Here is a 27,968-nt window from a genome sequence, read left to right as displayed (position 1 = left end):
TGGATTCATTTAATTATTTAATTTCCTGTTAGGCAGAGTCTTTATTTCACCACCTCCCCAGGGCGCGCATGCCCAGAATTCCCCTCCCGCCTTCCTCCACAAGTAGAAAAATCCTTTGGCCTCGCCAGCACTCAATAGGTCGCTCTCCCTGGGTCAGAACAAGTCTCCAAAACCACACACATAGGGACATTCCCTAAAGCTTTTCTAGTTCTACGGGATAACGTAACCACAGCCCCCTGCCCTTGTTTCTTATATGGAAAGACGACGTCGCGTGATGACGTCATGAACGGCGTGCGGCGACGTGCAGACGCTGGCACCGTGAGACGGCCTGCCGCGGCGACATCCTTCTGGAACGGGGCTGGGGGCGCCCGTTTTGAAGCTGCCCTGGGCAGGCTTCCTGTTTGCTTCCGCTCTCATCGGAGCCTCCTCTTCCTCCTCCTTCTCCCTAGTTCTTCCCTGGGGAAGCCAACCAGCCAATGCGCTCAACCCCGCTCCCGGCTCTGTTCCCCCGCTGCTGCCTCCGGGGTGGTCGGACGCTGTTACCTCCTCGGGAGGCCCCGGGCCCGCCTGTGCCCTCGTCCGCTCGGGACAAGGTTCCGCCCCGCCCTCTTCTTTCGGGGCCGCCTCCTAGCCCTGTCGTTTGAACTTGTGTTTTTCCCCCCAACTCGAAATCATCCTCGGGCTCCCCTCAACTCCGGCATCTTGGTGGTTTCCTTGAGGAATCGAGGAAGGGGTAGCAGCCGCGTCCTTGCACAGCCTTTAATTTAGACAGCCCGGCCTCCTTCCTTGGCACAAGAATAAAGTGGGTGTGGGTGTTAGTGCTGGTAGTCTTGGTGTAGGAGGAGGAAGGGGGAGAGGGAGAAAGGAAAGAAAAACAATTGTAAGCACGTAAAAGGCAAACAAAAATGCCAACCGGCAAAGTTCTGCAGCCAGTCCTAAAGATGAAAGTGGACGAGTTGTTCCTGTGCTGGTTGAGTGAGACCAATACCCAAGTGATGCTCAAGGACTGCTTGAAAAGAATCAAGAATACTGAGAGGATAGAAATTGGTAGTGGAGATGCTGGGGAGAATGAGCCTTTCTTGACCACTAAAATCGCTAACTCCAAGCAAAACATATTAGATAATCTGATGGCTCCCTTGGTGACATCTTCTAGCCCTTCCCATGCTTCCACTGCACTACCCCTGGGTACTTCAACTAGTTCCAGAAGTGGGCCACATGTTCGAGGGACTCGTAGATCTACAGGGACAAGAGTAGTAAGTTTATATTTTTAAACATTTCCTAAATGACAAAATGTCATTCATTTATTTGGTTTGCAGATTTGGTGTGTGACTGAATCCGTGATTCCAAGTGGTTGAGGTTGATGGATTTAAGTTTGACATAAAAATGAAACATGAAATTGGAATTTGTTTTCAAACAAAGATTCTGAATTTCTTAGAAGTTACTTGAATAGATCTTGTTACTGTTAATATTTGTAGCTTGATTATTAATTATAATCTTTAATGCTTCTAGATTGCTTTTTACCATCCGTTTCTCAAATTAGATGTTCTTTTCATGAGAATAAAATACTGTGTAGTTCAGCTAAAGTAGACATTTTACCTACCCTGAGAAAGGGTTGAATATACAGTAACAATAATTTTTCCTATATTTTGTTTTATATATTTATAAATATATAGCCTCTATTCTTAAGTAATTAAATAAATAATAACCTAGTGCTCTATTACTGTTGTTGGAATGTTTCCTTTAGGTGTCAAAGAAAATGTATTATTTAATAAGAAAGTGCTGTGTTACTACAGTATTTCTGAAATGGCAAAATTGAGTTATATCCTGCAATTGAGCATATATGTTTCATTGTCATAGTTTTGGATTGTGGTATTGAAGTGCCACAAGCAATGGAATTAGACACCAGATAAAGTCTCCTCCTCAGGAGAAATATGCCAAACAGCAAAGAAGAATTGCTTGGTTTTGCACATCTTTTAAAGAGAAGTTGTCAATCAGTGGTTACCATTAAACTCAACAGATGTTCATGTAGGCATCCAGTCCAACTAGGATCCTACTATACAGTTGGGAGATAGAGGAAGGGAGAATACAAACACAAAAACAGGAAGAAATAATTTGGACGGCAAAAACATACACATTTTAAGACATCTCTAGTCGAACCATCTTAATTTTACTGATAAGGAAACCGAGCACCAGAGAGGTACTTTTGTGTCAGAGAAAACTTGGCTGGGATAAGGCCCAGACCTGGTATCTTTGGTTGTGGCAGATTTTCTTCAAGTAACAGAATATATTATTTCACCATTGAATTCTAATTCTCATGTATCTCCACTTTCCTCAATGGTGTCAAGAAATTTTGAAAACAAAATTTAATTAAAAAAATAAATGTGCTTTATAGCACTTACAAAGAGAAAAGCCATATTGGATGTTTTAAATCAAAATGGTTTTGAAAATCATTGTCCTATAATAATTATAAAATATATACATATATATGAAAAACAGAAAGTGACTTAACCAAAGTTACTCAGTAAGTAGCTTAGCAAAGATTCAGATGCCATTGTTGGTGATTTAAAGTCCAATGTTGTTTTCACTACATAATTTTGCCTTTGATAGATGTGGCATTTTAAATTCATATGACAGTGGTTTGCAGGATAAGACAAAGCAAAAAAGAACATTTAAAAACTTTGTACACAAAATAATGCCCGAACTGGTTAGTTATATAATGACAATAAAAAGGTAAGAAAGGTAGAGAAATTGTTCAGGAAAAAAAAAATCAGTAACCACTGATTATCTAGATAAAGTATGGGAGAGGAGCAAAGTATGCTTCTTGAATTTTTTGAATTTGGGTAACTTGGAAAATAGTGGTAACACTAATACAAATTGTGGGAACTACATTTTGGAGGTGAGCAGAAATCAGAAGATCATAGATCTAAAGAAAGAAGTGACCTCAGAGACCATCTAGTCAAGCTCCACATTTTACAGATTAGGAAACAGAAGCCAGAGAGGTTATGTCTTGATGAAGGTTGCACAAGTAGTATAAATTTGTTTTAAACTGTTCCAGAATCTTTTCAGAAAGATATGTAAAAACTTTGGCCTCAGACACTTCCTAGCTGTGTGACCCCAGGCAAGTCATTTAACCCTCATTGCCTAGACCTGTTGGATTTAGGTTAGAAAACACAAAGAAGAGAAAAGTTTCTGATAAACTATAATATAGCTAGCATCTTCCTCCCCACCTCCTACCCCTTATATGCAAACTTTTGATAAATGGGAAACACAACTAGTTTGAATAATGAATTCCTTGAAGATGGTGTCTGGTCAAAATGGTAATTATGTAAAATGTGGCAATTCATTCAATCCCAATGGAAATATGTAGCAGTAGTAGTCTCTCAGGATCAAAGATACTTGTGCGTGAAAGAGATTTAAGTGGAAAAGTCGGTGCCCAGAGACAGTCCCACTCTCTCTGCGTTGGAAGCCTGGTTCCAGTGGCACAAAAAGTCATTATGCCTGGAGACTTCCTCAGCTTCATTGGATGGCCTTGTTGTCTTTTGTGCTCCAACATGCCCTAAGCACTCCACAGTGCTTTGCTGTGTCGCCCTCTCAGCCGTTGAACCTTCTTATTGGTTTCTTCCGTCTGTTTGGCCGAAGCAGTCTTCACATGATGGGTGAGCAAGGCCCTGGTTCACCAGGGGTCTACGACCCAATGGCTACCCTCACAAGTTTTAGCCAGCCTGTCAAAGCCGTTGCTCGGGGTGTGGCCGCTGCCGCATGCTAGCAGCTACTAGGAGCCACAAGTGAGAGCTAGGTGTCAGGTGGGGGTCAGAGGCTGGAGAGTTGCCCTAGGAGGGCTCGACAAGCCCTCCATACCAAGGTGCTATGGTGCTATATGCAATACAAATTCAAATACTACTAAGAGCAAAGAGGAATTCATAATTAGTACTAATTAGGACCTAGCTATACACACATAAGCTTTTATGTAGATAAGGCAGCCATATAGCAGTCTTTTATTTTGCTTTCCTTCTCCCATGTAGGGAACCTCCATTCTAAATAGTCTTCCTCTATAATAATATGGAGCCATTCTGCTGGAAAAATACATCATCACATTCTGTTCTAAAACAAAATACAAATAGTACTAGGATTGCTTGCTGTTTTAGATTCTGTATTCAATTTTCTTCCAAATAACAAATAATTGATTATGTGTATGGAGAAAAGTTATGGTTTCATTAGGGATTATTGCTATATTCCTTCAGTTTTCCTTCTTTAAGATTTCAATTTATTTTACTTTTTCTTTTTTTTATTTGACTTGTGAATTCATTTGCTCAATAATTGCTTATTGACTGATGGATTCTTCTCTTTGAGGAATTTCCTCAACCAATATAGACCAATGCCCTTCTGGCATCTTAGAAAGGTGTAGTAAAGATTCTTAACCTTTTTGTATGTCATTGATTCCTTTGGAAGCCTGTGGACTTCTCAAAATGTTTGTTGCCTACATTAATGATTGAAAGAAATGTTAGACCTTGATATCTACTTGACCTGGGATTAAGAACCATTGGTTTTGAGAGTTGCCTTGGGGTATCAGGAGTTTATATAACTTGCCCAGGGTCACAAAGACTGGACTGAAACCTTGTGCACTCTGACTCAGAAGTTGCCCTATCCACCATGTTTGGCTGCCATTTCATTTACTTATGGCATAGCATTTCTCAGTTATGAAAGAACGTACAATAAATGCACAGGTGTATAGATCTGCTTTATATGACATGTTAGACATCCTTTCATGGAAATGTATGAATGTTTACTATAAAAATAAGAAGTTATCTCAAAACATAAATGCACTTTTAAAAACACATATGTTGGAGGTAAAGACTTTATTTTACTTGGCATCATTTCCCTTTACTTGTTCACAGAAAAAACTGACTGGGATAAAAAGATTAAGGTTCAGGCAAGTGGTACCTTAACCAGCAGTTCTTTCTCTTTTGTCATTTTGACCTTTGTCCAAGAGACTTCTAGTTATAGATTCAGGTAGCAATGTGGTTCAGTTTGTTGAGTCAGAATTTGTATTTTAACCCTATTCTTTTATAAGAGAAAAACAGAGCTGTGCGTTACAGATGTTTGTGTTCTTTACGTAAATTCCTAAAATAACATACTTTAATAACAAATTTATAGGTCTTCTCTAGCAGTTTATTCTTCCAGGGAGCACTACTTCTTGGGTATTCCAAATAAATATTTACTAACTCCATCTGTCATATAACAAAAGCATATAGTATTTATTTGTATACTGTAGCTCAAAACAGTTTTATTTTGAAAATATTAATCAAATTTCAGTATATAATGGGAACTTAATTTTTTTCATAAGTAGAACATTCTTTTTAAAAGCTTTGTTTTCTACTGATAAGTAGATTTGTTACCAAGCCAAAAAACCTACCCAAACTGTTTAAAAAAATAACTTTTACTTAATTGTATTGATCATTTGAAAATACCTTACTAAATATAGTAAAGAATTCCAAATAGGGAAAGTTTCTATGACTTGATGTTTATACAGTCTTGAATAAAATTTGCTTGTTTAAAAAACAGATTTAGAAAAAGTTCTATAAATAAAATAATTTGATGCAAATGATAAATCTAAAAATATTTAAAGTGATTCTTGTCCCATTGGAATCCAATCAGTTGCTGATTCAAGTAAATTAATATTTGATCTTTAGAAATGGACTATTAATATTTCAGTTATTGATATTATTATAGAGATAGGCTATAATGATTTCATGATCAAAGTTCTTACTCCCCAAAGGAAGTATTTGTTGAAGTTGATCAGGTACAAATTTATCTGTTATCCAAAGAGTGAGATTTAGTCTAAAGTATTTTCTTGTTGACTCTAGAAATATCAAAACTTGTGAAGTTAGAACATTAAAAAGATGGAGCAGGAAAGTTATGGTAGAAAAATATCAACAAATACTAATTAGACTAATATCAAAATGTATCTGGCTTCACCTGAGGTTGTTGGAGGAGAGGCAGGACTATGTATAAATAAGGAATAGAAAAATCTGCTATAAGAGAGGAGATAATGGGAGAATAGTTGGCAGCATGGAGCTTGCTGAACTGAATTGTGTTAATATAGACTGGGTTTAAGTTCTTACAAAAGAAGTTCCTAATCATTTGAGTGTGTGTGTGTGTGTGTGTGTGTGTGTGTGTGTGTGTGTCTGTCTGTCTGTCTGTCTGTCTGTCTGTCTCATTGGCCCTTTTAGCAGGCTGGTAAAACCTATATACTGTTTCTCAGAATAATGTTTTTAAATACCTATAATAAAATACATAAGATTACAAAAGGAAGGTAAATACATTGAAATACAATATCCAAAATATTTTTTAAAACAAGTTTACAGTTTCCCCCAGAATAAGAGCCTGTGTTTTAGAAGAAGCCTGGCTATGTAACCCTGCTTATAATAATTTAAGAATACTGGCAGCTGGAGCAAGATTGGTTCTTAGTTTATCCCCTACATAAGAACATATTGCCTTTTGTGCAAATAAAGAAACCTCAGAAAATCATTACTAATAGTTGCCCTAACACAATTAAATTGGTTTTACCTTAACGATTTCCTTTTAGTTTATGGTTTCAGAGCCTTGCTTCTTCCGTTTCTCTCTTTCCATCAAAATTCTTTAGAGATCAAGAATTAAACCAATTTGGTAAATTACAGAGATAGGGTAACAAAAAGAAACTTACACTGAAGTATAATCTTTTAGCCAACAAATACTTGTTTTGGCCCCAAGTTGCACTAATTGTTTTGGTAACCTGAAGGATAGCTTTCCATGGTTCAAGATACTAATGTAAAGTCTATACTACTAAAACTATAGTTTAGGATCTTCTTTAGTGATCAGAGGACATAATTAACAGAGGTAATGCAGTAATATAGTAAGAGGTGTCACATGAAAGCATTTCCCTAATACCTGGGACAGCCTGATTAGAAAATATACACACAGTCAATGGAGAGAATGAACAAGTATAGGGATAGAGCATGAGGGCTTCAAATCCCCCCAGTCATATACCTCTGATGCTACAAGGCCTTCTGATGACTTCTCATTTGAGGATAAATAATGTTGAGTTTAATTTAAGTGGGAATAATGTGCTCCTTGCTGGATGTTAGGTTTAGGCTCCTTGTTCCCTCAAAGTTCTCCACTAAGTCTTACAGGATTCCTGATCCCTATAGGCACCAAGCTTTCTTCTAACTTCAACACAGAATATTGAGGTTCAGGAATTCTTCTTCTCAGGTTCTATGTAAGTATGTATATCCTGTGACCATGTGTACTTCTACAAGAAGTCTGTGAATGTAGGGAGAATAATAAACCCACCCCCACCCCTACTCTACTAGAAGTGTTCTCTCTCAAGCTCACAAGCTGCTCAAAAGTCAGTTCAGTTTGCCTTTTATCTGGGCTGATCATCTCAGCTTAGTCATTTGAAGTCCCCTATCCCCCACCAATTGTCTTCATCCATTTGTTACCAGGCTATTTAGGAATTCACTCTTATTTAGGTAAATTCCCCAATTTAATTAGGGATTTTAACTGATCCACCTCTTTACACATGTACTAATTCAGTCAACATTTGGTAGTAGCCTATTACATACAAATTATTGTGAATTCAAAGATCAAAAAAGATATAGCTCCTCAGGAGGAAGCTATAGTCTAGTAGAAGAAAAGGTATAACATTCTAATTTGTTTTTGTTATTTTTGAGTTTAAGTTTGTGGCAGAGGTTCAACATTCAGATAAATTCAAAAAAGGAGAAATCATTTTAGCTGAGGTAATAAGAGTTTCATGAAAGGAGGTAGTACCTTGTCCACCCTCAGACAGCCCTGATCTTCTCTTGTGCTATGTCTGAGCCTTTTGTAGGAGCTCTAAAAAGTGAGTTACATAAAAATTCCCATTCTTTGTTCCTTTCTCTTTATGGAGTGTTTAAGTTTCAGGATGTTATTTCTAGAGAGTATCTGCCAGTTTTGATTCTTTGCCAGTCTTGTACAATCCAATCCAATATAACTTCTCTGACTTTGCCCTACAGTTCTAAATTAGTCTCAAGTCTTACATGTTCAGCCTGGACCAAACATTCTCTCTTAAAAAGAGAATGTTTTTTAACTCTTTTTAACTTCTCTTTATCTGGAAGCATTAAATTAAATACATATAGTTTAGTATTTCTGCTAAGGGTTCTTTGGTAGGTAAATAAAATATAAATAGAGAGTAATGGAAAGAGAACCAACAAGCTTAAACACTGAGCTAGAAGACTAGCAAGTAGTTTTATCAGTGTAATGAGTAGCACACATCTCACACAGGTCATATGGACACTACCTACTCACTCTCTAGGCTGACTTATTCACTGTCATCTGCCCTCACATTGGTAAGTCTGAGAATGACCACCACCCTTCAAGTATATGTAAACTCTCTTAGTATCCAAGAGCTAAAGTGATTCCCTTTGGGGGAATTTATTTTCCCTACTTATCACTTTAGCTCTTCATTCAGTACCAGTGTTTTTTTATTTACACAAAACCAGCCACTCAACAATGACACATTTAGACCTCGACTATTTCATTATCCATAAGGCAAAATAATAATAATAATTATTATTATAGCATAGTTACTCTTACATTAAACCAAATGCAAGAATAATAAATTCATCACAATCCACACCTAAACTTTAGTCACACACCTACCAGTGCACTCAGTATCTGTGGGAAGAGTGGGCACATACTTAGCGAAACCTGGCAGGGAATACCAAAAAAGAAAACCCTTGTGCTCACATCTCTGGACCTATATATTTCATATTGATTGGGAAATGACTAAGCAAATTATGGTAATTAGTATAAAGGAGTATAATTGTACTATAAGGGATGATGAAACGGATAGTTTCAGAGAAACCTGGGAAGATTTGTGTGAACAGCTGGGGAATGAACTAGGAAGAAGAGAAACAGCATCATAACAACATCATAAAAACAAACAACTCAAAGATTTAAGAACTTTGAATGAATAAATGATCAATCACTCTTTAGAGAACGAATAAGGAAGCCAGAGAGGTAATGGACTCAAGAGTACTGAGACATACACTTTTGCCATGGCTAATGGGGGAATTTGTTTTGCTTTTCTATGTATATTTGCTAAAAAAGGTTTTTTTTAATTTAATTTTATCAATTAGGAGGGAAATGGAAGAGAAAAATTTTTTTAATTTTTAATTTCATTTTTATTGTCATGCAAAACACATTTCCAATATTGGTCATTGTTGTAAGAGTCAAATTATACATAACCAAAAGCCCAAATGAAACCATAAATTCACTAATGTGAAAGACGACTCCCAAAACAGTTCTTTCTCGGGAGGTAGATAGCATTTCCTGTTATAAGTCTTTCAGGATTGTCCCAGATCATTGCATTGCTAAGAATAGCCAGGTTTTCACAGATAATCATTGTACAATACTGTTGTTTCAGTGTACAATGTTCTCCCAGTTCTGCTAATTTCTCTTTGCATCAGTTCCTGCAGATCTTTGGAAGGGAGAGAAAATTAGTTGAATAAAGGTAAAATAAGAGATATATTAAAAAAAAAAAGGAAGTGGTACTTAAGCTTAGTTATGAAGGAAGAGAAGAATTTCAAGAGATCTGTGGAAAGAAGATTAATCCAGGAACTGGGGACAGCCTTTAATTGATTCCAGAAGGGAAAGGGCAAGATGCTATTAAAGAAGGCTTAGATAGTCCATTCTGACTAGGGCATAGAGAATTTAAAGGGGAAGTGCCATAAAGTAAGGCTGCAGAAATTATTTCATGTTAAGCTAAGGAGTTTGTATTATATCTTGTGGGTAGAGGGAAGTCCAGAAGATTTTTGACTGGGAATGATAGGAAGATGACTGGCGATAACTATGGGAAGAATGGATTAGAAACCAATTGGGAGGTATTAAGTAGAATAGTCTAAGGGATGATGTAAATCTCGCCTACAGTCATAGTAGTGGATTTAAGTGGACAATTTCTAGGAAGATAGGCATAGCAAATAATGATGCAGAAGTAAAAGAAGGAAGCAGTCCGTGATTCCAGGCTTTCAAGCCTGAGCGAGAGGATAGAAAGAAATGTTTCACATTTGTCTTTGAATTCTCAGTGCCTGGCACTTAACTCTAAAAAATGATGATTGATTGCAATGGAGAAGTTAGAAAGGAGATCCAGACTTTAGAGACAAGTTTGAGATTTCAATGAGAGGGCTCATAAGTTAGAGCACCTACTACCCAAGTTATGTCTGGAACATTTGATTTGGAAGTCATCTGATGGAAGAACTCATTGAAGGCTTCAAGAACTTTGTTTGTTAGTGGGGGTTGGGGAGAGAGGAAGACCTCCACTTTAATCATTTAAGATGTCATATATGGGCACTGAAACCAGGTCTTCCTGACTCCAAATTTAGTATTCTCTCCACTACTCCATACTGCTCTTCAGTTCTATTGGTACTATTGGTATTATTTTTAAAGATAAGAAAACTTGAGATGAGACAGTGTAAATACCTTGCCTATAGCCTATAGTGTCAGAGATAGAATTCAAATGTAGGTTTGCCCTGACTTCAAACCTACTACACTAGGCTGTCCTAAAATTACTTTATGGTTTTATGAAGTGCTTTACATTTATTATCTTATTCTGTTAAAAGTAATGACCTCTACAAGATATTACCAGGATTCAGGACAGTTGCCATACTGTTTTCTGGATTCTTTTTTAACATTATTTTATTTGGTCATTTCCAAACATTATTCATTGGAAACAAAGATCATTTTCTTTTCTTCCCTCCCCCTCTTCCACCACCTCTCCCACAGCTGAAGCGCGATTCCACTGGGTGTCACATGTGTTCTTGATTCGAACCCATTTCCATGTCGGTCGTTGGCATTTGCATTAGAGTGTTCATCCAGAGTCTCTCCTCAGTCATATCCCCTCCACTGTTTTCTGGATGCTTAAGTCCAACAAACACTAACTTACAAACTTCCAATTTAGAGATTAGTCCAGTTTAATTCTTCTGACTTACATATTGTAAACCTTTCTTAAGGTTAGAATGTAGGTTCTCAACCTCTCCCTCTTCAGCAAATTGTACTTCTTCCTATTCTCCTTTTCTGGGGCTTGGAAGTGAATTTAAGGGGAGAGCTTGAAGAGTTAGCTGCTTAGTTAGCTTGAAAAGCAAGTGGCTTCGGGCTAGTAGGCCATCTTTTCTGTAAAAGATCAAGAAGAGCTACATTGTGTTTGGGGTTGGATGGGTTTAGGGTCTTTCTAGCTCTTCAATCATCATGATCATTTGCTTCTGTGTGAGATTTCTTTGAGGAGATCATGAGGTAACAACTGAAATTAAGATAGGAGAGAAGCTACATATTTTGAAGACAACTCATCTCACAATTTTGTCTACAGTTTTCCCTTTTTTGTATTTAGATAAATAAGACACAAAAGTTTGAATTGGAGGTATTTTTATTATCCGTAGTAGTAAAAGAGGGAAATTTAGGAATATTGTCTTTGAGCTATCTAACAATACTACTTTGCATTTTCATTTACAAAAGTGTTTTTGCTTAATACAGCTGACTTTGATAAAGAGATTTGTTTTCAAAAGATTGATTTTTTAAAAAGTATTACTGTACTTCTTTCTGTAGAGGGCATCCCAAAGCCACTTGTCTTTTTAGTACAAGATTAGTAGTAGTAGTCTCTCGGTAACCGAGGATGACGATTATCTTTGTGCACTTTCATCTGTGATGTAGATGAATGTGCACAAAAACACTTGTGTGTGAAGGAGATTTAAGTGGAAAAGTCGATGCACAGAGACAATCCCACCCTCTCGGCGTTGGAAGCCTGGGTCCAGTGGCACGAAAAGTCGTTACACCTGGAGACTTCCTCAGTTGCATTGGATGGCCATGTTGTCTTTTGTGCTCCAACATGCCCTAAGCACTCCACAGTGCTTTGCTGCGTCGCCCTCTCAGTCTTGAACCTTCTTATTGGTTTCTTCCGTCTGTTTGGCCGAAGCAGTCTTCACATGATGGGTGAGCAAAGCCCTGGTTCACCAGGGGTGAACCTCACAAGGTTTAGCCAGCCTGTCAAAGCCGTTGCCTGAGGTGTGGCCTACTGGGAGCCACAAGTGAGAGCTGGGTGTCAGGTGGGGGTCAGAGGCTGGAGAGCTGCCCTAGGAGGGCATGACAAGCCCTCCATACTAGAGATACCACCCCTCCCTGAGCACCCCATACACCCCAGTACAAGATTATTTCCTTTTTAAATAAACAGCTTTTTTGGAATTGATTCTCACTTTACCAGTTACAAAGTTAAAAATTCAGTTAGATTTTCCTCTATAAAGACATATTTAATATAGTTTAGCCAAAGATCTATAAACTTAATGTGTCAAAGACCTGCTTACAGTGTTTATTGTTGGGAGTGGTTAGCATGCTGTTCTAAACTAATTCTTTCTGCAGCTGTAGCAAGATTATTAAACAGAAAGTTGCCATGTTGGTAGTTTTAGTTTTTGTTACTTAATGCCACAAAGCCTTGGTTACCTAGTTTGGGGGAAAGAAAAGATCTTTCTTCAGTTTTTATTTTTTCCACTGAACTTGCTTTGTGTTTCTTCCATAGGTACCTAGTAAGGTGAACATAGAGTAAATTGTCAGTTTCATTCTTTTCCTGGTATTATGATATTCTGAAACTAGCCCTATAAGACTGTCTTTCACTGTATATCATTTCCTAGTGTAAATATAGATTGTATTATAAAAATTTGTTTATAAAGTCAGTTCAGTAATATGGTAGTTAAATTCCTAGATTTGTCCACAAAACCCATAATATAGCTGAGATATATTTTCAGTGAAAGAAAATACTGATTTGGCTAAACAAGGCAGAAAATAAAGTTGGATGAGTATTTTTGGTTTGGTTTTTTTTTCTTACATACTTGTGGCTATATGGATGTTCTTTCATCTCTAGTCAGTCACTGGTTCATTCCTTTTCTTCCCAACAGTTAATTCCTCCCTGTTCCAGAAGACTTCTACTGTAAATAATCTTGTTTACTATTTTGGAGAATCACATGTGATAAACTCTATCAGTAACTAGTAAGACTAGTTCATCATAAACCCAGTACCTGGTTTTTTTCTTCTATTCACTGTAAGGATATTGACTGATATATATTAAGGATATTTTAGGCATGTTTTGTGATGTGATGTGTAAAGAGAATTGCATTTTTTATCATTTCTTTTCCATTTTCTCTACTGTAGAGTTAAAAAAGATAACTTTTTTCATTTGGAGAGAGATTAAGGAGATGTGTTTCATTTAATTCTCTTTTAGTTAATTCCCCCCTTTTACATAAATACACATAGGGAATGGGAGGTAGGAGGGTTATTATAGATTCTCTAGGCCAGTGATGGTGAACCTTTTAGAGATGGAGTGCCAGGCCCCACCTCCACCCCACTTCCCCAGACCCAGTGCTGTGGTGGCTCCACCCCTGGAGACTGAGTGCCAGGTATGCCCCAACCCCCTTAGCACACACAAGGGAGGGAGGAAGCACTCCCATTGAGCTTCTGGGCAGATGATATGAAAAAATGTCATCTGGCACAGTGGAGAGGGGGAAGGGAGTGGCTTCGCCCAAGTCCCTCTGCCTTTCTGGTAACAAACTCTGGGTGAGGGGAGGGCAGCCAAGTGTCCACAGAGACAGCTCTGTGTGCCATCTTTGGTACCCGTGCCATAGGTTCACCATCATTGCAGTGGGTTTTAAAATTAATATACAATAACTCAAGTATTATATTTATAAGATTTATTAAAATAAAAAAACGAGAACAAAACCTGCCTAACTTGACTGCAAGGAAGAAGAGAGGGAGGAGTCACAGCAAACTTAAAACACAATCACATAAATATGAGGAGCCAGAAAAAGGGAAAAAAATTCTAGGTAATACAGAAATAAAATCTGGGTAATGTAGTTTTTAGGGGTTCAAGAATTTCCAACTATACACTGCTCTACATTAAGTAGAAGACAATCATGGAAGAGTCCTTGATGAGAAAAGTGCAAGGAAAGGGAAGAACTAATTTCATATTTCTTGAAAAAAGGTACAACAAATCGGAAGGTGATGAGCAGTAGGGAAGATACTGTGTTATATAGTTAGGGAAAGGTTATTAAAAAAGAATAACTTTTAAAAAGAATGAAGGGTCTTTAACTTGAACTGAGAAGTAGAGGATGAGAAAAGAAAGAGGTCTGTGGGGAAAAAATAGAGATCTATTGGTTTGAACAAAACAATCAAAAGAGAGTACTAATTCAAAGGAGAAAAAAGGTGTTAAAATTAATTTTTAAAACTTTAATTTTAATAAACATTAATGGACTAACACCAATAAAATGCATAAGAATGATAGAATGAATTTGAAAACACAGTAATTGGGGGCAGCTAGGTGACTCAGTTGATAGGACTATAGACAGGAAGTCCTAGGTTAAATTTGGCCTCAAACACTTACAAGCTGTGCAACCCTAGTGAAGTCACTTAAATCCTTTTCCATAGCCCTTAAAGCTCTTCTGCCTTGGTACTCAATATGATTCAGGTCTAAATAGAGACTTAACTAATGATATTCTGAATAATCATAAAAACAACAAAATAACCCGAGAGAATGATGGGAAGGAATTATAAATAGCCATTAAATTTCTGTTTATGATAGCATTAAGTAAAAAATGATTAATTAACTTGAGTATGCATTTTGAAACAAGAGAATAAAAAATTAACTTTCAAACACAGATAATAGATTGAATCATAGGAGAAATTAATTAGGGAGGAAAGTTTTTTTGAGGTGTCTAAAAACTAAGAATACTTTTTAATGACAAACAAAATCAATAATCGATCTTTAAAAACCAGAGAACAGTTTAAGTATTCCCCTGAAAACCAGACAGCCACAGTATGATTAGCAAAACTATTTCTTTTAAGAAGAAAACAAGACACCTGTAGGGTTTGGAATAGAACTAAGCCTGGGAGAAGGAGGGAGGATGAGGAAGATACAGATTTTATAGTATTTTAAGAAAGAGGGGAGTGGGTTTCTGGGATTAGGCAACAAGAGAGAAACTTCTGCCTAGCCACAGGAAATGTTGGTCAGCAGCATGGAATGTAGATCAGGATATAACTTCACTAACAATGGAAGAAGACAGTTTTGAAGTTACCTGCAGGGCTTTAGGAATTCCTCAAGGCCTTGCTGAACTGTTCTTGTACTGGAATATTTGCAGAGTTACCTCCAGGGCATGTATCATCATTTTATCAGGTTAATCCTGATGTTCCTCATCAAAATTTAGAAATTAAAGCAATTTTAAAACATCTAGACAACAGTGACAGGGTCATACACAAACCCACTAGAATTTGACTCCTATTCATACCTCTAATTATTTTGTTTTCTTCCCCCCCAAAAGAAGGAAATCATATTTCCAAATGGAGTGAATTCAGAAAAAATAAAATTATTGAACACTACTATGCTTATTTATGTGCCAGCAAAACTGAGAACTTACATGGATAAATACCTACAAAAGCCCCAAATTAAACCAAATAGTAACAGACATCTTAAATCTAATCTTATAAAGAAAAATGAAGCAAGCAAAACAGAATACTAAAAAATATTCCTGTTCTAAATACATTTATAAGTATATTATATCAGACATTGTAATAGATAATATTGGACGGTATATTTGATGGATACTAGATAAACTAATAGATCAGATAGTTATCTTCCTTTGCCTACCCTCCTCCTTCTTCCAATCTCCCTTCCTCCCCATTTCTTCCTTTCAGTTTTCCCTTCCCCCCTTCTTCTTCAGCCTCCTTCTAAGTTACTCAGGGTGAACTATGATGTTTCAGAGGAAATACTCTTTTCTCTTCTTTTTATCAAGTAAAGATTTATTGGGGGAAAACAGGAAAGATGGAGGATGAAGGTAAGAGGGGTGGGATTTCCCTATTATCTACAGTGAGTCTTAGGTTAGAGGATATTGAGAGAAATGGCGATTCAGTCACTAGCATGAAACAGAGCCAGTCAGAGAGAGATATATGGACTATTGTCCTTCTTCTGCCTTCAAATCAGCCAGACCACCTCCAACTTGATTATCCCAAGTCCCAGAGATAAACCCAGCTTCTTCCTTCAGGGTCACCACCATCAACCAAAAGCCCAGAAAAACAGTCAAGCAGTTGGCACTTGCCTTCAACTGTTTCCCGTTAACATTCCAAAAGGAATTTTCCTTTGATTGACAGCTGATCAATCTCTAGCTTCTTGTCTTGCTTCTTGTCCTTTTGCATGCCTTATAATTTCTCTCCTCCACAACATTTAGAGAGCAGTTAATCCCTGAACCACATAAATTGTTCTCAAAAATAGAAAAAGGAAGCATTTTAAAAGACTTATTTTATGTGAGAAATATGATCTTGATGCCTAAATCATAGAGGACCAAAGCAGAAAAAGAAAATTATAAACCAATAACATTAATGGATATTGATATGAAAATCTTTTACATAATATTCTATCAGAGAATACAGCAATATATTCAAGAAGATATTCATTATGACCAAGTTTGACTTACACTAGGATAAGAAAATGGTTCAATATTAGGAAAATGATCAAAGGAGATAATTTTTGTAAGCACTTATTAGCATGAAATCTTGGCACAATATTAGCACTTATTTCCTTCCCTTTTCCCCATAATCTTACAAATAACATGATCATGTTTCTTTGTCATTTTGGTCAATTCAGAAATCCAGTTTGCCTTAGTGTTAGAACATCAGCCGTAAATCCAGGAAGGTCTGGACTCCTTTCTTGTATCCAACACATTCTGATTGTAGGGTCTAGGGCAAGTCACTTAACCCTTCTGCACTTTAGGCAACTCTCTAAAAAAAGGTGTGCTGACTTTTATTGATAGAGAGAATTATCTTAGCTGAGAAGTCCACAAACCAAGAAAATCACTGGTCTAGCCCCTGTCCCCCCCAGAAGATACAGAAAAAAATCTCTTTTAAAAACATAGCACTTATTTAATATTTTAAATACTTTTTTTTGCAAGCATAGGAATAGAAGTGTGCTACCCTAATATAAGGAACTATATTTAACTAACTAAGAGCCAACTTTTTTGTATTGGAGAAACATTAATAGTTTTCTTGGTAGTTTTAAGGGTAAAACAAGAATGTTCCCTCTCTACTTTTAATAGTCTACCAGAAATGGTACCTATATACAGTAATAAGACAAAGGATAGAAATTAAGGGAATAAAGATGGGCAGAGAGGAGGTAAAATGGCCACATTTACAGATTATATACTATACTGAGAAAACCCTAAAGAATCAGCAAAGTAGTTCAGTCATTTTTCAGTCATGTCTGACTGTGACCTCATTTAAGATTTTGGCAAAAAGTTTTCCATTTCCTTCTCCAGCTCATTCTATAGAAGAGGAAACTGAGACAAACAGGGCTGAGTGACTTGCCCAGCTTCATGCAGCTAGTAAGTATCTGAAGCCTGATTTGAAGTAAGGTCTTCCTGAATCCAGGCCAGACTCTTTACCCACAATGCCACCTAGCTACCCTTCAGCAAAATAGCAGGATGCAAAACAAATACATAGAAATCATTTACCTTTCTGACTATTATTAACAGTACTATTGAAAAAACAAAAATAGAAAAGAAATTCTTTTTAAAATAATAAAATACAATAAATATCTAACTACTTTAAAAAGAGATCTGAACCATTTCTATGTCTGTTTACTCTCTATATGTATGTCTATGATTCTAAGTCTAAAACTTGAAAGGAAAAGAAATTCCAAATATATACATTACCTTTCTACCTTCTCATTAATCCTTTCAGTTTGAGGGGGCCTACTATGTGTTACCTTGAATAAATCATTTAATCTTTCTGAGCCTTAAAGAGAAGTTAATCCATAAAATGTGACTGATACTTGTTACCTACTTCCCCAATTTTGAATGAGACTTACTCTGTTTCCTATAAACACATAGAACATTAGATACTGTATGACATGTAATACATATATGACATGTACATATGTTCCTTAATAGTTTGAAAAGCATTTTCCTTCTAGTAATCCTCTGGCATAGTTAGCATATTGCTATCCCTAATTTGTAGATGAGGATATAGAGTCTTAAGTGTCTTTCCCCTAGCTATGTAGCTAGTCAGACCTAGATTTCAATCCCAGATCTTCTGACTTCAAATCCATTCCCCTTTCCTGTATACTATGTTGTATCTTGCAAAATTATACTTTTTTTGAGTTCTTATGATTATTTTAAAATAATTTTTTAACCTATTGCTTTGTCTTCAGCAGTCAATTTTCATTTATTTTTGTCACACTACCTACCTCTAGAAGCACATTATCTACAGTTTTCTAATCTTTAGTGGGTTGGAAAATTAGAACAGAAAATTTGTTAAAATTATACCTAAGGTAAAACGAGTATCCCTGAGTTGAAGATCTACTAGGTTGCTATGATTAGAACTTAGTACATAGCCTTTGTGATCTTTGTTTTGGCCTCTTTCTTTTTTGGTTTGTAGCTATGAATGTACTGGATAAATAAGGAGTTATCAAATGTTTCTTCATGCTTGGTTATTAGTACATATCTGTATTTGTGGATTTCAACTATAAAAATTATAATTTTTTCTAATATTATTATTGTTATTATTTTATTTCTTTATTCTCTACATCTTTCCCCCATTTTCTTATTAAAAATGCATATTTTTTTAGGGATTAAAACTTTTTTCCCCTGAGGTGTTCCTAGAAGCTTGGTAAATGTTCCAATTTTTGCTGTTGTTAAAACTTTAAACGGGATTATAAGAGAAGTCTATTCCAAAGGGACATACTTATTTCCCAGTTTGGAAGTTTATTCTTAAACTTAAATTCTTAAGTTTTCATGTTCTTTTTTATGTATGAATAGATCCCTTCCCTATTTCCCATTTATTGAGCTATCCCTTGTACCAGAATTTTTTAAAAAGTAGGAGGAAAAAATAGTTCAGTAAAACTAACTTTGCATCAGTTCAAAGAAACCTTCCTAATCTTAATATTCAGAGTTTCTTACAGTGGCTTAATACATCAGTTTATTTGTGTGCCACAATTTATTTAGCCATTCTCCAGTAATTGGGGATCTATTTTATCTAAGTGTTTTACAAATATTATTTCATTTGGTCCTCACAATAACTCACTAGTTGGTATTGTTGTTATTCCCATTTTATAGCTAGGGAAACTGAAGTAAACAGATTTTCCTAGGGTAACAAAAATAATAAGTGTTTGATGCTAGATTTGAATTTAGGTCTTCCTAACTCAAGGTCAGTGCCCCACCCATTGTGCTACCTAGTTGTCTATTCTCTTTCTGAATTAAGAATAGAAGGCAGTATAAAGTTTGAACTTGTTGACTGAGATTTTTAAGGAGAGAAATTGAGGCCCTCATAGAGGTGTTGACTTGAGAAATGATAACTCAGCTGTGTGTGTGTGTGTATGTATGTAAAGTGCTACATAATACAAGAATTTGTTTTAATATGTAGTTTCAGTGTTGGTTTGTGAAGTCACTACCAAGCCCATTTTTTTTCTCAAATCAGCCAAATTTTAGGGTAATACAAAAGAAATCTTAGAATGCTATACTTATAAAATGTTACTAGAGTATATTAATCGCTAATAATAATTATAATTTTTGCTTTGATCTTTTATTTTACTTTTAAATAAAGTTTTTTATTATCAACTAAATTAAATTAAAGTTTTTATTCTCTTCTAAAAACTAAATTGTAGACTCCACGCACGATAAATTGTTCTCATATGTTCCTCTTCAATTGCCCAATATGCTTATGTGACAGAGGCCACTTTAAGGGACTGAACAACGTAATGGAATTGCTATGTAGTAAGCCTTACTCCCAGTTGGGCACTTCAACAGGTTACAGTTTGGTGTGATAATAATGAAACAAGCCACAACACACCAGAAGCTGCTATGTTTGGCTTTTTAAATTCCTGCTTTTCTTCTTTAAGAAAAGGGCTTCGAAGAATTATAACCTACTTTAATTGATCATTCACATCAAATTTTTTAAATATATGCACCATCTTTCTCTGACTTTGGAATGTGCATAGTAGAAAGCCAGGCCCCCAAAGTGACTTTTAAATCTGCTGTGATTCCAGCCAAGTTCCCTTGAATGTATGGAGTATGCTAAGTTGAGCTGGTTCTTAGAATATCCCAGAATCAGAGTGCAGCTGCTGCTTTTAAGCAGCAGAGTGTGTGATAATAGGCTTTGCTATTTACTAGAACTGAAGTGCCTGAACTGGCACACGCAGACATTATATGAAATCTGAAAGCATGAGGATAAAGGAGATTTCCTTGCGACAAGATCCAGATCTAAGAAAGGAATTGGCATTGTTGGCGAGAGGATGTGATTTTGTTTTACCTTCCAGATTCAAGAAGAGACTAAAAGCTTTTCAGCAAGTTCAGGTTTGCTTTTTCCCCCCTCTCTTTTTCCCTTTTATTTTTCATTGCACAGATTCACTTCACTTCTTGTGAGGTTATAACTTCTGAAGTGAATTCATTTAATTTCTATAAAGTATACTTCAGTAATTTCTTTTTAAAAAGAACTCATACTATCATAACATTCTGTGACTAGTTTGAAGCTAAAATTAACTTGCTGCTATTAAAAGGAGTTAGAAAAAATAAGCTGTATTTTGTAAGCATATGGGGTTTTAAATGTTGGTTGTTATGTTAAATTAAACATGTGATTTGTGAATTAAATACAGTTCTTTTTATTTTCTAAGAGGTATAACAACTGCCACAAAATTGGAAATTACATAGTTACACCCTTTCCCAAAGTTCTGACTAAAAAAAAAATACAAATACAATTTAAATTAACTAAAAGTAGGTAAAAGCATCCCTTACCTCTTAAAAATTATAAATACATCATGTTCAAAGTAGCAATAGAAGTAACTATTCCTTATTTTGTGGTCAAACTATGAATTGGTACAAAAATCTCATTATGTAATGTCTGTTACAGTATTTATCCCTTGTGTAATAGTTGAAAGAAATTAATTTTTTAAAAAGACTTTTAGTATTTTAATAGTATGTAAATGCAAAGTCTGCACCTCTTGATTATTAGATTTAGATTGTACTTCCATTATCATAAGTTCTCAAAGGAAGCCTTAGATCCGAGCCTGTATATTTTACAAATCTGTCTAAGATTAGTACAGAATTTAAAGATTTAAAAAATATATAACTGGTAATATCTGACAATTTTTAAACTTGTAGATTTAGTTGTGCCACTTAGGTTGTCCTTAACTCACCCTTTCCATGTTTAGGTTACATAGGTTATGATTAGATAGTGTGTAATAGAAGGCCATATCACTGCCAAACAGACCTTACATTCCATGCATACTTAAATTCTTTGCTCTGTCCTAGTTTTGGAACATTTGGTAATTAAAACACCTGGATTTTTTGTCTTCTTGAGTAATTAAATACATTATATCAAGGGGGAAAGGAATCAAATCCTGTTTAAAAAAATTATTTTCTAAGATTGCCCTATTGCAAAAATGAATAATATAGAAACAGGTATCAAGTGATAACATTTGTATAGCCCAGTGGAATTGCTTGTCAGCTCTGGGAGGGGGAAGGGAGGAGGGGAAGGAAAGAAAATGAATCATGTAAACATGGAAAAATCTTAACAAATGATAAAAAAATAAATGATTTTCTAATTCTTTAAATACATTTTAGAAAAATTTTAAAATAGTTTTATATTTAACCCATGCCTTTTACATTTTGAAATTACATCTACCACAAGTTCTTACTGAAGTACATTTTAAATGTTTTTTATATTTCAAGAGGAAATACTTTTTAGTATTCAAGAGGAAATAGATTTTTTAAAAAGATTTGATTTTGAGAAATTAAAAGACTTGATAAGTTATCCCATAATAATATGGACATTATTTACAAATCTTTGAACACTATATAGATACTAGCTATTAGCAATAATATTATTTGTAGGGGCTTGAAATCCATAGCTGATTCAAAATTCAAAATTTATTGATATTTCTGTTTTTTAGTTATTTAAATGTTTGTCAGAATGAAGTTCCTTTGATACTGACATATTTGGTTGGTCTTTTTTAATAGAATGTTACTTATTTTTGCAAACCAGCTTATTTTAAAATATAGAAGTATCCTACTTTAAGCAAACTCAGTATTGTATATGAAGATTTAAACTTTTCTTACATACTGCAAAAGGATGCATAATAGAGTTTTTAAAATAGCAAACACTTATGATGCATTTTTAATTGCTTTATTTATAAACATTTGATTCAAACTGAACTTTTTAGGACCAGGAATACTTTTTTTTTTTCATAAAGTAAGGTACAGTTCTGTAAGTGGCTGGAATATCTCACTCTGTATATCATGTACCCTTTGTACCCCAGCAATAAAGATAGAAATGACTGAGACTAGACTATACATAACAATAGATATGTATAATACAATATAGAATTGCCTTTGGATAAATGACATATGCTTCAGTCTTTAAAATTTCTATGTTGTGTGTGTGTGTGTGTGTGTGTGTGTGTGTGTGTGTGTGTGTAGTTTTGAAGTTTGAATTTTGTTTTGTACAAAACTATGACTTGTATCATTGTGGAGAACTCAGGTGTGGAAACTTATAATTACCTCTGTGTAATAAGATAAAAGAATTGGTGTTATGGACACATAAAGGTTAAGTGACTTGTCCACAGTCATCCAGTTAGTATTTGTCAGAGGATAGGCTTAAATTCAGGTTTTCCTGACTCTAAGGCTACTTTTTGTTTGTTCTTCTAGATTTTTTAAAAAGTCTTTAATCCAGACATAATCAGCATATCATACTTGTTTCAGTGATTAGGTAAAGAGAGTTATTTATAAAATAAATTTAATTTTGTGAGAATAATGTAATTGGCTAATCAACCAGATAATATTGCAATAGGGTTTTATATTCTGGCAGGCTTTCAGTACAGTGTAGAAATTATGTTGGTTGGAGCAATGTTATGTGAATTATACCTGTAGTCATCTGTTTTTCATAACTTCTGCCCTTTCTAATAGAGACGCCTCAATCTGTTTCTTCCTTTAATGCAGTTTAGCAACATAACTGTCTTTGATACCATACCATATGCTTTTTTGCTACCTGCCTCAAGCTTTGTAGTAAAATTTATTATAATGAAGTGTTTTATACTTTCTCACCTGTCCGTTTGAATAGTCACATTATTCTAACTGTTGGCCAAATTCAGAACTTCGAGGATAAAATTAAAAACTTTTCTTTACAAGGCTATCCATATGGTCATTGTTTGAAGCTACTCATTCTTTTTCTCTTCTATCTCTTAAACTCAGATTATATGTTCCCTTGATGCCTATCCTATTTGGACTTTAGCTTCTCCCATACTCCATTCCTTTAATAAAAGTCCCCAAATGTGCCTGTTATTATCATGACTGTGTGAATATTATTCAGTTACCCTTCAGAAGCTCCTTGACATGACACTCTATCTTCTGCCTCTGTGCCTCTCCAATACATTCCTTCCTTCCCTTTGCCTCTTAGTATCTTTAGTTTCCTTTATAGCTCAACTTAAGAACACTCTTCTTCATGGAGCTTTTCCTTTCTTCTATCCTCACCCCTAGCTGCTACTGCCTCTAACATTACATTTATTTCTAAAAATACTCATATGAAAGGCAGCTGGGTGGCTCAGTGGATTGAAAGCCTGGGCTAGAGACTGGAGGTCCTGGGTTCAAATTTAGCCTCAGAAACTTACCAGTTGTGTGACCCTGAGCAAGTCACTTAATCCCCATTGCCTAGCCCTTACTGTTCTTCTGCCTTGCAACCAAAACACAGCATTGTCTCCAAGATGGAAGGTAAGGGTTTATTAAAAACAACAACAACAAACAAACTCATATGTACAGGTTGAATCTCCCAATAGACTGAAAACATTTTGAGGACATACACTATTTGATTTGTGTTCCTACTGCTTAACACAGTACCTTGAATGGAATAGGCACTTAATACTTGTTTGTTGGTTATTTGACTTATTCATTGCAAATTTTAATTCACTTTGTCCCAACTAGTTTAACTTCTTGCTGAGGCCTAGACTCTGAGCCTTTGCCCAAGCTCTCCAGTATGTAGTTGTTTTTTTCCCTTCCTCTGCTAAATCTCCTCTTTTTTAAAAGCCCAGTCACTACTAGAAAGCTATCTAAATACTGTTCCCCAACCCAGTCACATAATATCTGACCTACTAATTTTCTTAATTCAGTTCCACAATTAAACATTTTGATTAAGTTGTTTTGTTTTTTTTTTTTTGCTTGCCTTATCTGGAAATAGTTATTCAGAAATTAATTTTAAAATATTAACACAAGTGTATAGGCTATTGATTCAATCTAAAGAAATTGTTTAATTACTGTACTTAGTTTGTTCAGTTGTTTCAGTCATGTTCAACTCTTTATTACTTCATTTGGGTTTTTCTTGGCAAAGATACTAGAAGCTTTAAGAGGTTGGACTGAATTTTACATGGACTTCGGAAAGTTCTGGTCTTTCAGTTCCAAAAGCCATTGCTTTGTGATATAGTTGTGTTTATTTTTACATTTCTGAATCAGTTGACTACTAATAATTTCTCTGTATTGTTTTATTAAATAACTGTGGTTGTTTTTGTTAAAAGCATTAGAGTTTCTACAATTGTAAATAGAGATGAGGTTTAACAATCATTGTTATCACCCTAACCTGGGATCCCTGTATGCTGGATCAGTTTTGTATTCTTTTCCCTAGACTCCATTCTTTCTAATCTCTACTCTCTAATCTCTTATGAACTACTAGAAGATACTTCCTCAAACATCACTTGGAAGGTAGGAGGGAGGAAGGAAAACAGGAGGGAGAGAGGAAGGAAGGAATATAGGAGAGAAAGGAAGAAAATCTCTAGCCGTACTCTTTTAACCTCAAGATCAAGTCTAACCTTACAAAGCTATAAATTAAGGCCCATTTTAGATAATCACTTTTACCTACCTTTGCTACTTAGCTTCCCAAAGTAAGTCTTTCATTTCAAATTGGTCAATTGTTTCATTGTCTCCTAAATATTCTTTATTTAAATTCAGAATAAAAATTTTAGAGAGAGAAGAAAATGTCTTGAGCAGTCTATATTAGATAGTGAACTCAAAATTATACATTTTAAAGTAGAATCTCTGATTTATGAGTTGTTCAATTATAATAATTATTATTTTTCCTGATAATATGAAAGATAGTAAGGCATAGTGGATAAAAAGAGCTGCCCTCAAATTCAGAAGGATCTAGGTTCAAGTGTGCCATCTAACATACTGGCTGTGTTTGACAGAGCAAAGGACTATTTCTCAAACACTTATTCAGTATATACTATGTGCAAGGCACTAAGAACTTAGTATACAAGTAAAGCAAAAAACATTACCTGTTTTCAAAGAATTTACAGCAACCTTGTGCAAGAAGATTATATTCAGGATAAACTGGAGATTATTCCAGAGGGAAAATCCTAAGATCAGAGGACTGGGAAAAGCTTCTTACAAGAAGTGGAACTTTAGCTAAAATTTGAAAGAAGCCAGGAAGTAGAGATGAGGAAGGAGAAATTTCCAAGCAGGGGAGACAACCAGGCAAAATACTCATTTGGGACATGAATGTCCTTTTTGAGAAATAAAAGACTGTTTCACCAAATCACAAACTAAAAGTATAAAATGTAAGAAGACTATGGAAAGGCATGACTTTGAAAGCCAAATAAAGATCCTCTAGATAATAGGAATCTGTGGGAATTTGCTGAATGAAGGCATGATATTGTCAGACCTACATTTTAAGATTGGTTTGACAACTGAATGGAGTATGGTTTGGAATGTGGCAGGGAGGCCAACCAAAAGTCTTTGGCAATAGTCTAAGTGTGAGGTAATGAAGGTGTATAAATGAGGGTGATGAAAAGGTTCAGTGGAGAGAAAAGAATATATAGTAGAGATGTTAAAACATAGAAATAACAGAACTTGGCAATGGTTATAAAATAAATTAAGGAATTGAACTTGGGTTTAGATGTTGGGTGATGAGGATGATGATGTTGAGGGTACTATCAACAATAACAGGGAAGTTAGGAAGAGAGAAAGTTCAGGGGAGAGATAATGAATATTCAGTTTTGGATTTGTTGGCTTTCAGATGTTTATGGGACATTTTCTTCAAGATTATCAATAGGCAATGGGACATGGGAGACTGAAAAAAAGGAAGGGGGATATGTTTGACAACTAGATCTGAGAATCATCTGCATAGAGATGATAATTGAATCTATGAAAGTTGATTAGATCATCAAGAGAAATAGCTTAGAAAGGGAAGAAAGAAAGTCCCAGTATAGAGCCCTGTGGGACACCATGGTTAGCAGGTATGGCATGGATGAAGATACAGTAGAAGAGAGAGAAGGGAGAAGTCAGATATGAGAACCAAGAGAGAGAATATCAGTTGGTTTCTCAATAAAAATTTTTTAAACATCTGCTGTCTGTCCAACATTTTGATAAGCTCTGGTGACAGTTCCTACTCACAAGGAGCTCACAGTCTATTAAGGAAGACAGCTTGTAATACCTATGTACAAATAAGATGTACGCAAGATAAATTTGAAATAATCAAAATAAGAAAGGCACTGGAATTAAAAGGAATCAGGAATGACTTGCTATAGGACATAGGGTTTTAATTGGGATTTGAAGGAAGTTGGGGAAGCTAAGAAGTAGAAGTAAATGGGATGAGAATGCCGGGTGTGAAGAACAGCCAGTCAGGAGATGGAATGTCTTGTACAAGTTAGTGGCACTGGATTTCAGAGGAGATTGACAGTGTCAAAAGCTATCAGGATGTCATAAAAGATTAGGACTGATAAAAATCCATTTGATTTTTCAACTTAAGAGAGTATGAATAACTTTGGAGAGAGCAGTTAAGAGTGAAAGAGAAAGAAAGTAGAGACATCGATTATAAAAGTCCTCAAGGAGTTTAGCTTTGCAAAAGGGAGGAGAGATATGGGACTGTGGTTGGGAGAGATGGATGCATTAAGTAAGGATATTTTGAAGAAGCTGACATGGTGATGTTTATAGGTAGTAGAGAAGCAGCTGGTTGACAGGGAGTGATTGAAGATAAATGAGAAAGTGGGGATGATACAACACGGAGCTATTGGACAAGACAAGAAGGAATGCAATCCCTTTTGCTTTGGTACAGAGAAGGGCTACTTCTTCATGTGAAACAGGTGAAGGAGAACTCAGCAGATGTCATCTGAGTGATGTGAGATTGGAGTGGAGAAGATCCTTCCTGCAAATGGCCTCAATTTTCTTAGTGAAATATAAGGCAAGGTTCTCAACTGAGAGTGTCGGGGGTAGAGACAACTGTGGGAGGCTTAAAGGATGAAAAGTTTTGGAAAAGCCTTTGTGTTAAGTGGGACAGTCAGTCAATTAAGGAAATCTTTTGCCTCATTGAGGAGTCAGTTGAGATTATTTAACAAAAGTTATGTAATATAAATACTGGGTCCAATCTGTATGGCTGTGTGATTTTTTTCTAGTTTCATTCAGTAACATATAAGTTGGAGCAAAACAGCAAATTGTGAGTAATCCAAGGCTCAGCTTTGGTACAGTGAGATCTTTGGAAGGAAGGAAGGAAGGAAGGAAGGAAGGAAGGAAGGAAGGAAGGAAGGAAGGAAGGAAGGAAGGAAGGAAGGAAGGAAGGAAGGAAGGAAGGAAGGAAGGAAGGAAGGAAGAAGGGAAGACATTCTGGAATTTTGAACTGTTTCACCAACTCGTTAAGATGGAAAAAGGAAGAGAGTGTAGCCAACGCAAGGGTGATAGCTTGAGAAAGAACTGAGAGGTAGAGATTGAAGGTTTAACTAAGGACAATAATAGAATTTGGGATGGGAAGACAGAGCTGGAAATGAAATCACAGTGGGTTATGATGAAATGAAGAATCTTAGTTGTGAAATTTCTACTTTTCTAAAGGCTTTTACTTCCTACTAAAATCCAGATATTTCTGTTGAAGTATCATGCCCTATAGCCCATCTATGGGTTTCTGTTTTC

The 27,968-nt window shown here is 35.7% G+C and overlaps 1 protein-coding gene across 9 annotated transcripts in view; it reads left to right on the top strand.

Moving 5' to 3' along the window:
* Positions 1-303: 303 nt before the first annotated feature.
* PPP2R3B (protein phosphatase 2 regulatory subunit B''beta) overlaps positions 304-27,968 on the top strand; it is a 177,121-nt gene continuing 149,456 nt past the window's right edge. For 5 of the 9 annotated variants that reach the window (XR_008914075.1, XM_056807783.1, XM_007501033.3 and 2 more), the window contains exon 1: positions 306-1,253. Coding sequence is in view for 8 of the 9 variants with exons in the window: in XM_056807783.1 (XP_056663761.1) it covers positions 906-1,253 (348 nt within the window). In the remaining variant the exon portion in view is untranslated. Of the gene's footprint in view, positions 1,254-19,728; positions 20,385-27,968 lie in introns of those variants that run through there. The other 4 variants (XM_001365071.4, XM_007501034.3, XM_056807785.1 and 1 more) reach the window with 4 other exon arrangements.

Source organism: Monodelphis domestica, chromosome 8, assembly GCF_027887165.1.
Source record: "Monodelphis domestica isolate mMonDom1 chromosome 8, mMonDom1.pri, whole genome shotgun sequence".
NCBI lineage: Eukaryota > Metazoa > Chordata > Mammalia > Didelphimorphia > Didelphidae > Monodelphis > Monodelphis domestica.
This window is presented reverse-complemented; position numbering and strand designations above follow the sequence as displayed.